This window comes from Struthio camelus, chromosome 2 (genome assembly GCF_040807025.1).
Source record: "Struthio camelus isolate bStrCam1 chromosome 2, bStrCam1.hap1, whole genome shotgun sequence".
Lineage (NCBI taxonomy): Eukaryota > Metazoa > Chordata > Aves > Struthioniformes > Struthionidae > Struthio > Struthio camelus.
Window position 1 is genome coordinate 155605294 of NC_090943.1, and position 14699 is coordinate 155619992.

Here is a 14699-nt window from a genome sequence, read left to right on the forward strand (position 1 = left end):
AAGCACGTAATAAGATAATGTATCTAACCTGCCAGTGTTAAGTAATTCAGAAGCTCAGTAAGATTTTTGTTAGGGTTTAGCTCTATCTCATCATTATTCACTGTCATCAAACAATCACATGAATGATACTCTGTAATACAAAAAAAGTGTAAATATAGATGACTTACACTTGAAGCACAGTTTTAGGGTCACCCACTTCCCCTCCGTCACCAATTGTCAATGTGTCATAGCCAATCTCCAGATCAAATTCTTCAAAATTTATCTGGATAACCTAGTAAAAAAAGTAAATATATACTTTTAAATAAAGAAATGTCACTGGGAGATGACCCTGTAAACAAGGTTTTCAGCAGTAAAAATAAACCACAATTTCAAATTAATAATAATTTGAATAATAGTTACATATAACTTTAGAATATTTTAAAATAAATTATTGTAATTAACTAACGGCTCTGGTTCAAGAAATGTAGAATTACAATAACTATAAGGTGCCATTACTGTGCTGACCTGCTCAAAGTACTGATGTTTCACTTATTTATACAATTGTTGCATGTTTAATACAATATCAAATAATTGTGTTACATTTTGGTAAGATATCCTCAAAGGTCAACTTAACTGTTTGCACTTCATGCAGTGCAATTGTCTTCAAAGAGCAGCTGAATAACTGTACTTCACCAAGTAAATGCGATGAAGGTAAGGAACCTAATTTACTCCTGACATCTATAATCTGGCTCAAGTAGGATAAAGCTAGACCAAAGGCAAAAGTCATTTTTTTTATTTTATGAAGCTGAGTAAAATGCAACTATCAGAAACATGAGTATATTTTATATCCTGTCATCTAAACTGCAGTGTGTATAATTAATGCTTAAGGACACCCATTTCGGCTCCATTTTAAGAATACAATGAATTTGCTCACTTAGAGCAAAATTCAACCATATTGTTACAAGAGAAAATAAAAGCATTTCTTTTCCACTGAGATATTAATCACACTAACTGTTTCTTTATGAAAATAACACAGATTCCTTGAATTTCCACAGCAATGACAGAATACCTGTGCATAACAATTTTTTAATATTTATCTCTTCAACTAATGGCCTTTAATTAATCTTTAATTAGTGTTATGATGCAGAAGTGAGAGTGCTAATGTTTAAAGCTGTGGATGTCATGTTGCTGCATAAATATCATGTTCTTGAAAGCTAACTTTACTTTGTTATACTGGGCTTCTAGTAATTGCTTTGCACAAGGACGTATTTTTACGAGTTTTCTGAAAAACTAGTTGTAATCCTTCGTGGCCTTCTGTCGTTGTTTTTTGTTTTTTTCCTTTTCGACCCCAGCGTGTTATGCGACATGACACTAGCAACCGGGAAACTCAGGAGCGTATGTATGTGAACAGGAAACAGCAGTCGGCACAGGAAAGCTGGAGCAGCCGATGCACGTTCAGCGGAAGGTGTGTGTTTGCAGGAGGGAGGCGCACCCGGCCCGGCCGGGGCGTGCGCGGGGCGCGGAGCGGCGGGCAAGCGGGGCGCGCGCGGGGCGCGGGGCGTGCGCGGCGCTGCGGAGCGCACCGCGAGCAGCCTGCCGGCGCGGAGCGCCTTCTCGCCCTCCCAGTACAGCTGTGCCCGGTGCCCTGAGGGGGTCCCCAGCCCTGCCCGTCCCTGTCGCCCCCGGCCCGGCCACGGGCCCCTGCGGCCCCGGCCCCAGCCCGGCCCCGCGGCAGCCCCCCGGCTCCCACACGCCCGTTGCCTCCCTTTGCCCTTGCTGCCCCTCGACACACAACATCTCACATTCATCTTTTTTAATATAAAAAAGAACATTTTTGCTAGCGTGTATTGTTCCAGCCAGGGCACAGGAGTTTAAACTGAGACCCATAACCAGATTTAAGGCTGATAAATATTTAATTCACTATTTTTTTTAAGCTTTTTCATTTCTGGCCCACATTTAAATTATGTGGAACTATATGTGCAATTACATCAGAAGAGGAAAAAGGCTCCACAATAAAACAGGGGAGTTTCTGGGAAGTGATATTAGTACTAAATTGAACTTGAAAGTGTATTTTAGTTATTAACAGTAAAATTAATTTTGCAATCAATATCAATACCTCAGTGGTATAGTGCAAAAAACTTGCATTCATAATCATAACAAGAAATCCAAGATGTTAAGAAAAATTGCATAAATAATCCATCCACTAAACTCTCATTCTCTATTCCATTAAAGAAGAAACGTACTCTCATTCCTATTGTCATATTACTGTCTTGATGCAACAATAATGGATTTTTTTAAATTCATATCCTTCAAGATATTTTCCATTAATCAGGTGCAATCAAATTAATAAAAAGCATCTAATTTTTTGTAACTGAAGAACTTGACTTTATAAGAAAAAATACCACATTTCAAATACACCTTAAATAACTTTTCTTTTGCACAATACAATATCCTATTATATACACGTCTCTGGAGAGGGAGAAGACATGAGGGGGAGGAGCTGATAAGGAAAATATTAGACATTCCTTTACAAGTGTTTCAAGATATCTTTTTTTTTATCAGAAAACAAGTACATCTCTTTACCAAAACCATTACAGTTCAAAGCATTTCCTTCTTTCATTGGAGAAAAAAATTAAGATCTCTTTCATTACTTTGTAGCATTGCTCACACATAAAAAAAAGAACAGGAACAGCAATCACCAGATTGGATTATATTTTACAAATTGGAAAATATAGAAAAATTATAGCTCTAGCGAGTATGCCATATTCAATACCGGGGATCCTTCTGCAAGAGGGTAAGAAACAGCTACCAGTAACTAGCCATGCCATGTTATAGTGTAAATGAAATATTTCATATCTCCAAATCATAGCAGGGTCTCAGGGTAGTCTCAGAAGCACCTAACTGTAACCTACTAATAAAGTGCACATTTCAGCTGAGGTGCAACTTCCCATGCCTGTGTTGATTTACAGTACTTGGCAAGTATGCTTGTTAACTGAAACTCAGAGAAGTTCATTATTAAGGGAATTTGCACAAAGGGACCAAGGGTAGTGTATAGCCACAGTGCAGCTTTCAATATCTGATATTCAAGAGGCAGTAAACTCGTTAACTAGATAGGCAGTGCACAAGCATTTATGTGTCGCAGCTGTAAAGAACTGTGTTATGTTTTCTGGGAACTTATCCTCTGCTGTTTATCTTTGACATGCCAAGTGCAAAAAACAATGTCCTTGAAAACTATGCAAATGTCTGAATGCAAGAAAATAAGTACTCTTACCAATAAGAGATATTTTCAGTTTTTGTTTTACACCCTCTGATTTAGTTTGATCAAACTCGATCAAACTCAAAGATGACTGGCCTCAGCAGTGCTCAATATATTGGTTATTCCTTTTAGAATACTGAAGAGGCATTTTGATGACTTCAGCATTTAGAAGCTGAGTGTGCTGGATCCTTTCAAAATAAAAATGGAGATTTAGGCAAGATAAGTGAGTAACTTCAAAACAGACAAAACGATAGGTGATTTGTAAAAGCAGAATTTTTGGCAGGTGTATCACAAAGTTTTGTATTTTGAATAAGCGATAGAGCTGTAAATGAAAGACTGAAGATAAGTTGCATCCTTTGTAAAGGAAAGACTGAAGATAAGTGGCATCCTTGAATCAATTTAACATTACAGTAAAAGTCTTTTACCCAGTTTTCCAGAGCAAGATATGTGTCATTACTATAAATGAGATATGATTCAATTTTTTTATTGATTCATTATCAACAGTGATCTCATGTTGGGCATGCACATCTATTTAGAGTTCAAAGAAAGTAATATTCCAAAATGTATTTATGTATTTATTGTATTTATGCCCCAAAATAAAAATCTCATGTAAAATTGTAAAAAAAAAAGGAAAAAAGGAGAAGAGAACACAAAATATTTCAAAATGATGTCAGATCCAGCTATATTTTTAAAAGGAAATGGTACTCTAAACAATTATTTCACAAAAGATTTGCCTAACATGTAAGATTCTGGGTAAGAGGCTGGTACTGTCAACTGGGGGTTCTGGAAAGCAGCTACCAGAAGGAAATTTCAAAGGTGTGGAAATCCAGCTGAGACTGTTCACCATACCATAGTCAAGCATAATCTATTATTTCATACATTGTAAGTTAACTCATGATAATGGATTGTGTGTCTGTATGGCTTCAGAACTGAGAAGAATTTATTTATTTAAAATTAAGCATTATATTAATTATTGTTCTCTTTCAAAACAAGCTATTAAGTAGTCCCTGAAATTTTGGACCTTTATAATAGCTTTTGTCATGTGCCCAGAAATTAGTAGACTACACAGACTAATCATATTTTGAATTTTATTTCAGATAAATAGATTATTCTTGGATATTATTAAAACATTTTCCAAAAGACTGCTGTCATGAAAAAAAAAAATTTCTTCCTTCTTCTCCCTCTATTACACATATATGCAAACCGCTATACAAAAACACCAATTCTTTTTTAATTTGCGTATGCTGAGATGTGCAGTCCACATTCACAAAAAACAAATAGAATTGGAGCAAAAGGAAGGGAATATTCTGTCTTCATCCTGGCATGCTTTTGCTGTTTATATATCCAGAACTAATAAACAATCCAGAAGCAATAAACAAATTACAAAGACTAACTATTGCTACCCAATCTATAAAGACAAAAAAAACAACTCTATTTGAGAAAGAACTTTCTGAAAATCATGGTGGTATACTTTGATCTCTAACAAATTTGCAAGTTCTTTTCCAAAGGAAGAAAAAGGGAAATCAAATTTCTAATGGATTTCAGTAGAATTGTATCTTCTTTTTTTGTCTTGGAATACAACGTTCAGAAGCCATTCCTTGGGCAAAAACGAGTCTGTTGCCCACCTCAGAAGCAGCACAGGAGAAGACTTTCCTGAAAAGCTAATGGCTAATATGAGACTGTCTTACAGGTTTTCAGAGTACTTGTTTAGGTAATTGTGTTCCAGGGGGCAACTGTTCCAGGCAACTGTTGTGACTTTGTGTCTAGTTCCTGGTGGAACTAGCTCCCCAGATACAAAGATTTTACATGGAAAGTAGGATTCTAGGTGAAATACTCAACTTTTTAAAATTTCAAAACACACTAAAAAACATAATGTAAAAAAAATGATGCTTAACAGAAGCAAGTATATGTGCTTCAGAACTGCTTCAGAAGTAGAAGTGTAAAGATTTAAAGTTGTATGTATTTCCATCTGTTATCCTGAGGCTTCCAATGCAAATGTAATCTAAAAATATTTCTGGATATATAGTAATGTTTTCATTCCACAAAATTCGACATTTTACCAGTAAAATAACTACAAAGATGTTTTTAAAAATGTTAGGAATCTATTTTCCTCAGGTAAGTACTTAAAAAAATCCAAAAGGTAAGGACGTGAGCTGTATCTTAGACAATATGAATAATAAAGGACAAATCCGCATTAAAATATTCTGCCAGTAATGCAATATAATGACACATTATTTTGCTGTGCACTGCATATAATTCAATATGATTGAAAATATCCACGAGCAGGTAGCAGCTGTGTAGCATGACAATAGTTTCACTGGCTCCTTGGCAGCTACTTATTACATGAACAAAAAGAAAAAAAAAACAATCTAACTATTGAGCCCTCCGTCCTTTCTTTTTTTTTTTTTTTTTTTTTTTGGAGTATTGGAGGGGAAGAGAAAAGGAAAAAAAAAAAGAGAGAAAACTTAGAATATTAGAGATCTATAGAAAAAAGACCAGGTGACACATAAAGCTGCGGAGTGTTACAGGAGATAAATACCCACTACCCGGACTGGAAAGTTCCCTCCAGATTTCCGAGTTCATTCGGTGGCATTAGGATTTCTCACACTTAACTGTAGGCATCTAAAGTGTAAACATCTACAGTAGATGTAGGCTTCCTAATAATCAGTAGGCTTACTCATATAATAAGAACAAGCATTTCTAGGATATATTCCATCTTGTCAAATGGTAGATAACACACAGGAGATCAATCATCTTCCAGAAGTACCTATTTCTCCTCAGTGAGAGAAAGTGAAACCAGGCATTTTCACATGGATGTCTAGACTGTGGACACATAAAATGGAATTCACTTGTCTAAATGTATGTATGCAGTGCCATCTGAGATGCCCTAAAGCAGCCAAGAGATCCACACAAAGCTGGCAGAAAGGGCATTTTCAGAACTGAGCCCTTTTGCACAGGCAGCTGAAGACCAGATGGGATATCCTAGAGTATCATGTCAGTGGTTGCCAATAGTCTCAACCCTACAGATAGGAAATGAATTCTGCTCTCAGCATCATAAACTAATCCTACATTTGATTATTTATAAAAATCATTCAGAATTATTTGCTTCTGGAAAACATTTGAAAACAAATGTGAAGTCCTTTCCCACCCCAAGAATGAATACTAATCGAAATTCTTAGAATGGCAGGATAGCATATTAAAATAGGAAACAATGGCATTATACTTTTGTTTTGCATTTTATCATTTTCTGGTTCCATGAAAGTATAACCTTTATTAACTTTGTTTGCATTCCTAATAAGAGCTTCTGACATTGATTAATCAGAAAAGTACAGCCTCAATATTTAATGATCCTCTGTAGCTCCAACACATCCTACAAAACAGAAATCATCTTTTAAATACAGTTGTCTACATAACAAACAAAAATGAATAATAATAATGAATTACACAGGTGAACTAAGCTGTCAGTATAGCATCCATTTTGAGAAATAAAGGAACGCAGGTAAATCATTAAGCAAACACAGTCTTTTACTTAGTTTTTCCCAACAATATAAATATGTCTATTAACTTTTGTCTTGGGAAACTGAACATTGTGTTGGATTACTATGTTTGTTCCTCTCAGGAATTGTTTCAGATACATTAGGATTAAATGCTGAGGAGTTTCCTTTTTTCTTTTTTTTTTTTTTTATGGATTATCTTGATACATTGCTAACACTCACGCTCACTTTTTATGTATTGCTTCTTACATGTTTTGAAATAGAAATCTATATTGCAGTTGACTGATGCCTATAAACACTCTAAGGGACCAAGTTAGGGGAAAAGAGAAGACATTTAATCTCAGCACAATGGTAATAAATAGATACATATTGACCATGAATAAATTTAAGTTTGAAAGCTGATTTGTATAACCATCATTGCATTAAGATTCTGAAACATCTAACCATTGTTAAGATAAATCTTAATTATATGCTATGTTTGCATAAGATATTTTTTCAATGATCAGGAGGTACTCTCCAATCCTATCTTCTAACATCCTATACAAACACTGCGGAGCTGAATTCATTCATTTACATAGTTCATTTACATTTGCTTAGAAAGGTGGTGTACATGAAGGGCAGGCTTGCTCCTTTCAACATATATCTCAGCATTGAGTGAGACCATGGATTTATTGTGTACCACAAATACTCTCACAATGTTTAAAGACAGTTTGCCTGTTGCATGGTTACATATAGCTCAAAGGTCTCCCCACTGTCACAATGAAATATGTGTATATAAGTCCTCTGAGGTGAGATATGAATATCCCTAACTCATCAGCTCTGTTCAGACACTTGCCTCTGAACTATAATCGCTATGGTCATATTCTGCCATATTTTCTCACATCAGATATTGTAACCTTTGCATATGCTGCCACATTATGCCTCTGAAAAGTTACTACTAAATGTTAAGCACAAGTAACTTATTTTCACTCATTTTTATTGAACCACTAGAAAAGAAGACAGAATTTTTAATCTAGGCACTGGAGAAAGAGACTGATTAATAACTGAAATGTAAGGTGGTGTAGGAATGATCTAAAAGATAATAAAACAGGGAAAGGTTGGGCTTGAAAATTCCTGCCACCTCCCTAGTACCAGAACATCCATTACTGATCTACAAGGAAATCGATTTCTGCAACAACCACAACATTATCTTCCAAAAAACACGGTATGAGCAGTCCAAACATATTAGCAGCAGCAAGAAATCCACTCCTGTGAAACTTACCGCAAGATATCTACTTTCATCAGTTTCCACTATTAGCTCCAGGAAAAAAAAAAAAAAACCCTTTAAACTGTTGATAATTTCATGCCCACCCTTTGCTCATCAATCAAAAGGAATTCTCTAGTTGTCTTCTTCATGGGTGGAAGATAAAAGAAGAGAAAACATGTCTGTAGTCCTTATATGCCCTCAGGTTGGTTAATTGCTTTTCTGCTGAGGATGACTGACTATTTCCCAGTTAGTAAATGATAGGCATTTATATCAGATTATAAAACCTAATGAAATCCTGCCATCTGATTGATAGGTTTTACCTCCATATTTTTCCATAGGATCACAGTTCCCTGTGTCAAAATAATTCTGTTATTAGTTTATTAGATTATGGAAGAATAATTTCAGTAGGAAAATACACTGAATCCATCATTCACTACAAACGGAGGTACAATTTTGTTTAATATTAATGTTAGCAAAATTTAGTCATCTAAATATTAAACATCCAGTCAAAAATTGTCACTTGCACTACCTTCACAGCTAGTGCTTTTCTGAAGCATTATCTGAGAGAGAAATTCATCTTGCCTATTTTGAACATACTTAGGATAAATAATAAATCAGTAAATTAGGATCTGAAACTCTAGCGATACTGATATATCTTCATTAACTATAGAGAGAGTCTTACATGCAAAGCGTACTGACTATGTCACTTAACGTATTGTTAACTCAGGTTAGATCCTAAGTCTAGTTAGTTAGTCCCTAAGTCTTTTTTATTGCAGTTGTGGAAAAGATGGGGATGACTGAAGCCAATGTTCTAATTACTTCCTGTTACATCTAACTGGACATGACTCCCTGTGTGGGTACGATTGGCTACTGTATCATGAGAAGCAAACAAAAGGAAAAGTAGATTTGACGGAAAGGTAAGTGAAGATGAGATTGATTTTGAATTCAAAATGCCAATCAGATTTCTCTCTCTAATTCAAACTTTTGACTATGCTTCCTGTGTCTTAGAAAAAACTCTCTCCAATGCTACTTTGAGAAATCTATGGATGAACGTCACTCCTAGATGAATTTAAGTTTAAACAACAATGTGAGATTCAAACATTCTGGCCTTTTTTCATAAAGAGTCGCTCCTTTCTCTTGTACTTCTCTTCTTCTTTTGTATGTTCTCTTAACTGGAGGATGTTCCAGAAAGACTTTGGCATGCATTTATTCACTGATTTTTTTGTGATATTGAGCACTTAATGCTATTTTCTCTCTGATAAAATGTCAGTCTTAAGGCACTCAGGTTTACTCCTTGTTTATTTGTGCTGTCCTATGCTTAAACTTACAATATGTTTGTTAGCTTAACTCAACAGTAGATATTGGATCAAATTGATTGTATGAGTTAATATTTAACTCATAATTTTGAGTGAAGCAATAAAAATTTTCTCTTTTTTTATAGCATATAGTTCCACATCTTAATTATGCAATGATTATATAGTCCCAGGAAACATTCTGAAGATGGAAGGATTTTTTCCATCATCACAATTCCCCTATTAATACTATATCCCTTATTCTACATAGGACACTCAACCCATAATTTTAATCATTTTTCTCTGACTTTCTTGTCTTTGCTCATTATTTTGCTGTCACAGAATTGAAAGGTACACTTACATCTCAAAGTTAAATTTAGGTAGTTAATTTAACTACCAAGATTAATAAACGGAAATATAATTAAATGTAAATAATAAATGATAGTGCAGAGTCAGACATCTGAAAGGGCTTCTTGAGAAGAGAAGGGTGCTGTAGAATACAAACCAAAAAAAAAAGAGTTTCTAGCAGTCTACGAAAAATTATTTAAGCTTTCAGTCTACTCAGTAGCAATAATAGAAATAAATAAATAAATAAATAAACTAAAATAAAATAGGTCAGAAAGGATCTATTTTATATTAAAAGACCTATATAATAATAATGTAATAATATTATTAGAGGTTAAAATAGATGGTAAGATTTAGAAAGCTGAACAAAGAAGAGGCTTTGTAGCAATTTAGCTAAGCTGATATTATAAAGAAGATGAATGTGTTTCACTAGTAACCTCATCTCAGGAAATTATTAACAAAAAGATCTGAACTGAGACTTATTAAGGATCATACAGTAGAGTTAGTAGCAAAAGGCCACTAGAGTAGACTGAAATGTAGGAATACTTCAAAAGAAAACAGAAGTCATCTTAAAACATTTTATTTAAAATATTTTGAACATGTTGTGTTCCATGAGTTTTATGTCCTGGTATTATTTCCTGGCACTTCAAAAGCTAGTAAAATCCATCAGTCCATTTCACTGCGCTCCAAGTAAATTTGTGAGTAAAACTGTAGGCACTTTTTGAGCCATTTTGCCACAAATGTATATCTTTTGAATTCAACTGATATGGAGACAAGGGTATACTCGAGATAGCCAGAAAAGTATGATTAACCAAGTCCATTGCAGACAAATAGTAGTAGGTCTGGATAGCAACCTGTAGATCAACAACAAAAAAAATTCTGAATATCCTTTTTTTCCTTCACAAAATAAGTTTGCCATCAGAGGAAAAAAGAGGTGCTTAAAGAGCAAGATGTCTCCTTCCTGCCCTCCTTCCATTCTCCCATTCAGTAGTTAGTTAAAATAGACGTCCCTGCACTCAGCACAAAAGGTTTGCCCTTTCCTGTCTTTCTGAGAAAAGAAAACAGAGAGGTCACTGACTGATGCCAATTTAGCCTACAGGCTAAGCAAGACATCCTGAAGGGAGCAGAAATATGGGAGTGATATTAGTGACTTCAATCTCAATGGATGTTCCTGCAAGCATCGCCTTCACTTCACAAGGAAAATGGTATCATGTACCTTTAAAAGGAGTCACCTCATAGAAACCAAACAGTAAGCCATATTAAACTATGGGTATCTCCACTTCCCAGTAAGATATCTCCATCATAGAATGTCTCCAAGGCATATACTGAGCAGAACACTTTACTATGAAAGACCACATGCAGCTAATAGGCAGTGAACCGATGCAGCAGTTTGCACAGCAGTGTCTGAGATCTGCTTAGAACTTCTGAGAACCTTGTTGGAAGTTGTGGGGGCTTTCTGAGGACCCTCTGAGGAACTGGAGGGTGCTTGCTCCTGACAGGAAAGGAGAGTTAGGTAAGGACAGCTACAGGAGGCCTTAACTTCTCCTGGGAAGCTCTAGCTAGGTGTAGCTGCTACTAAGAGCAGCAAGGAGCTCTGCTGGTTGCCCCAATCAGAGAGAGTTAGTGCCTTTGTTCCAGCCAGCCCTTGATTAGGGTGGGTCAAGCACCCTCTGAGTCAGTGTGAGGCAGAAGCCTGTATAAGAGCCAGCCAGGGCTAGAGTGTAGTAGTGTGTGCAGAAAGGTGCAAGAAGGCTCCTCTGTCTCCAGTCTTAGTAGTGTATTCTCCTTCAGATATGGTTTTGGCACCCTGTAGGGCATATTCCCTGGTAGCTATTGGAGTTGCTGCATCAGCTGTGTCAAGACTCTTCTACCCAGATAGACCTTCTGACAGTGGATGTAGCTCTGAAAGTCTCAGATTCCCCAGTGCCTGGGGCCTCTCTGTGAAGCTGGGGCTGACAGTCATCTCTTCTGCAGAAGGTGTGCTGTGGTCTATCAGTTATGTTGTCAACTCAAGGAGTTACAGGAGGAAGTAAGCAGGCTGTGTAGCATCTGTGAAGATGAGCAAGAGATAAGAGATAGATAGGATATTCTCAGAGACCCTGCAGCTTCAAGAGTCTCAACACCTCATCGCAGTGGAGATGCAGGTGGGCTCTGTGCCATGTCGAACAGTAAGTTGTAAGTCTGTAGAAGATGAAAGCTGGAAACTGGTCACTTCTTGTATGAGGAGAAAGGCTCTTGTTCTACCTGAAAACTTGCACAGGTTCCGTGCCCTCCAAGCTGAGGAGGAGCTGGGCAACTGAGCCAATGGACCCTGTGCCACGCTGGATCCCCTGGAAGAAGCAGTGAGCGATTGTTGTGGGTGAGTCCCTGCTACATGGGACAGAAGCACCCATCTGCTGACCTGATCACTTCTCTAGAGAGGTTTGTTGCCCACCGGGGTCTCGAATCTGAGATGTCATGGAAAGACTGCCGAAGGCTTGTCAAGACAAGGGACTATTACCCCCTGCTGCTCTTTCATATGGGCACCAATGATACCAAGGGCAACTGAGAAACTATCAAACGGTATTTCAGAGCTCCAGGGATAGTGGTCAAGGATCTGGGGGCCCAGGTGGTTTTCTCCTTGATCCTGCCAGTTAGGATGAAGGATAAGAGGAGGAGTAGACAGATTCTCCAAGTAAACAACTGGCTGCACTGCTGGTGTTGGCAACAGGGTTTTGGTTTCTATGACTATGGGACCTTGTTTGAAGAGTGACAACTGATTGGGAGAGAGATGGAATCCACCTCACTAAATGAGGCACCCGTGTCTTTGCCAACGGACTGGCCAACCTGGCAAGGAGAGCTTTAACTAGGAAAGATGGGGGAAGGGGAGAGTTAAGAGACCACTCTGACTGCAAAACAGGGCTCAAGTGGGGATACCTCCAGCAAGTGCCTGCAGCCAAGGAAGTGCCTACAAAACATGACTATAGGGTATCCTCTTGCACATCTCCTGAGAAACCAGCATGCTCAAATGCCTCTGTGAAATGCCTGTACACCATTGCCTGCAACAGGGGGAATAAACGGAAAGAACTGGAGATCTGTGTGCGGTCACAGGGCCATGAGCTCACTGCAATTACAGATACTTGGTGGGATAGCTCATATGACTGAATGCTGTCATGGATGACTACATGCCTTATAGGAAAGAAAGGCCAGGAAGGCGAGGTGGTGGAGTTGCTCTTTATGTGAGAGAGCACTTGGAATGTATGGAGCTCTGCCTAGCGGTGGATGATGAGCCGGTCAAGAGCTTATGGGTAAGGGTTATAGGGCAGACTAACATGGGTGAAAGTGCTGTGGGGGTTTGCCACAGGCCACCTGATCAAGAAGAGAAAGTAGCCTCACGATCACAGGCCCTGGTTCTCATGGGGGACTTCAACCACCCTGACAGCTGCTGGAGGAACAACACAACAAAGCACAAACAATCCAGGAGGTTCCTGGAAAGCGTTCATGATAACTTTCTGACACAACTGATGGAGGAACCAACAAAGAGAGATATGCTGCTGAACTTTGTGCTAACAAACAAGGAAGGACTGGTTGGAGATGTGAAGGCTGGGGCCAGCCTTGGCTGTAATGACCATGAGATGGTAGAGTTCAGGATCCTGCGAGGAGGAAGCAGGGCAATAAGTAGGATCACAACCCTGGACTTCAGGAGAGCTTCTTGGAAGAATGCCATGGGATTGTTTCCTAGAAGGAAGAGGGGTCCAAGAGAGCTGGTTAATATTCAAGCATCACTTCCTCCAGGCTCAAGAAGTCCGGCAAAGGGGGCAGGAGACCTGCATGGATGAGCAAGGAACTCCTGGCAAAACTCAGACATAAGCAGGAGGTCTACAGAATGTGGAAAAGGGGACAGGCCACTTGGGAGGAATATAGGGATATTGTCAGAGTATGCAGGGATGCGACAAGGAAGGCTAAGGCCCAGCTGGAATTGAATCTGGCAAGGGATGTCAAGGACAACAAGAAGGGCTTCTTCCAATACGTCAGTAGCAAAAGGAAGACTAGGGAAAATGTGGGCCCGCTGCTGAATGGGGTGGATGCGCTGGTGACAGAGGAAACAAAAGGCAGAGCTACTGAATGCCTTCTTTGCTTCAGTCTTCACTGCTAAGACCAGCCCTCAGAAATCCCTGACCCTAGAGACAAGAGAGGAAGTCTGGAGATAGGAAGGCTTTCCCTTGGTCGAGGAGGATTGAGGTAGAGATCACTTAGGCAAACCTGGTACCCACAAGTCCATGGGCCCTCATGGGATGCACGCACGAGTGCTGAGGGAGCTGGCAGACGTTATTGCTAGGCCACTCCAGATCATCTTGGAAAGGTCATGGCAATCAGGAGAGGTGCCTGAGGACTGGAAGAAAGCCAGTGTCACCCCAGTCTTCCAAAAGGGCAAGGAGGAGGAGCCAGGAAACCTCAGGCCTGTCACCTCCATCCCGGGAAAGGTGATGGAACAGCTCATGCTGGAGGGCCTCACTAAACAGGTGGAGGACAAGAAGGTGATCAGGAGTAGTCAGCATGGATTCCCCAAAGGGAAATCATGCTTGACCAACCTGATAGCCTTCTGTGGTGGAATGAGTGGCTGGGTAGATGAGGGGAGAGCAGTGGATGTTGTCTGCCTGGACTTCAGCAAGGCTTTTGCCGCAGTCTCCCATCACATCCTCATAGGGAAACTCAGGAAGCATGGGTTAGCTTGGGTGTGTATGTTCATCAATAAATACATAGAAGAAAAAATGTATTCAAAATGTCTATAGGAGACATAATTTAGACTAATTTTAAGAATTTAAGAAAACAAAAGAACCCTTTTTTACTGTAATGATTGAACACTGGAATAGGTTGCCCAGAGAAGTTGTGGAGTCTCCATTCTGAGAGATATTCAAAATCTGACTGGATATAGGCCTAGGAAACCTGCTCTAGTTGGCCTTGCTTTGAGGAGGGTGGCTGGTCTAGACAATCTCCAGGGGTGCCTTCCAGCTTCCACTACTCTGTGATTGTATGTAGCATGACTTAGAAGGGAGGCTTAGAAATACATATATGGGACTCAAAGTCAGATACGACATGGAATAGCC

General features: G+C 38.8%; 1 protein-coding gene across 2 annotated transcripts in view; it reads right to left on the reverse strand.

Moving 5' to 3' along the window:
- The window catches only part of CSMD3 (CUB and Sushi multiple domains 3), a 711519-nt gene that overhangs the window by 361848 nt on the left and 334972 nt on the right, over positions 1-14699 (reverse strand). For both annotated transcript variants that reach the window (XM_068933141.1, XM_068933140.1), the window contains one exon: positions 168-271. In XM_068933141.1, coding sequence (XP_068789242.1) covers positions 168-271 — 104 coding nt within the window. The remainder of the gene's footprint in view (positions 1-167; positions 272-14699) is intronic.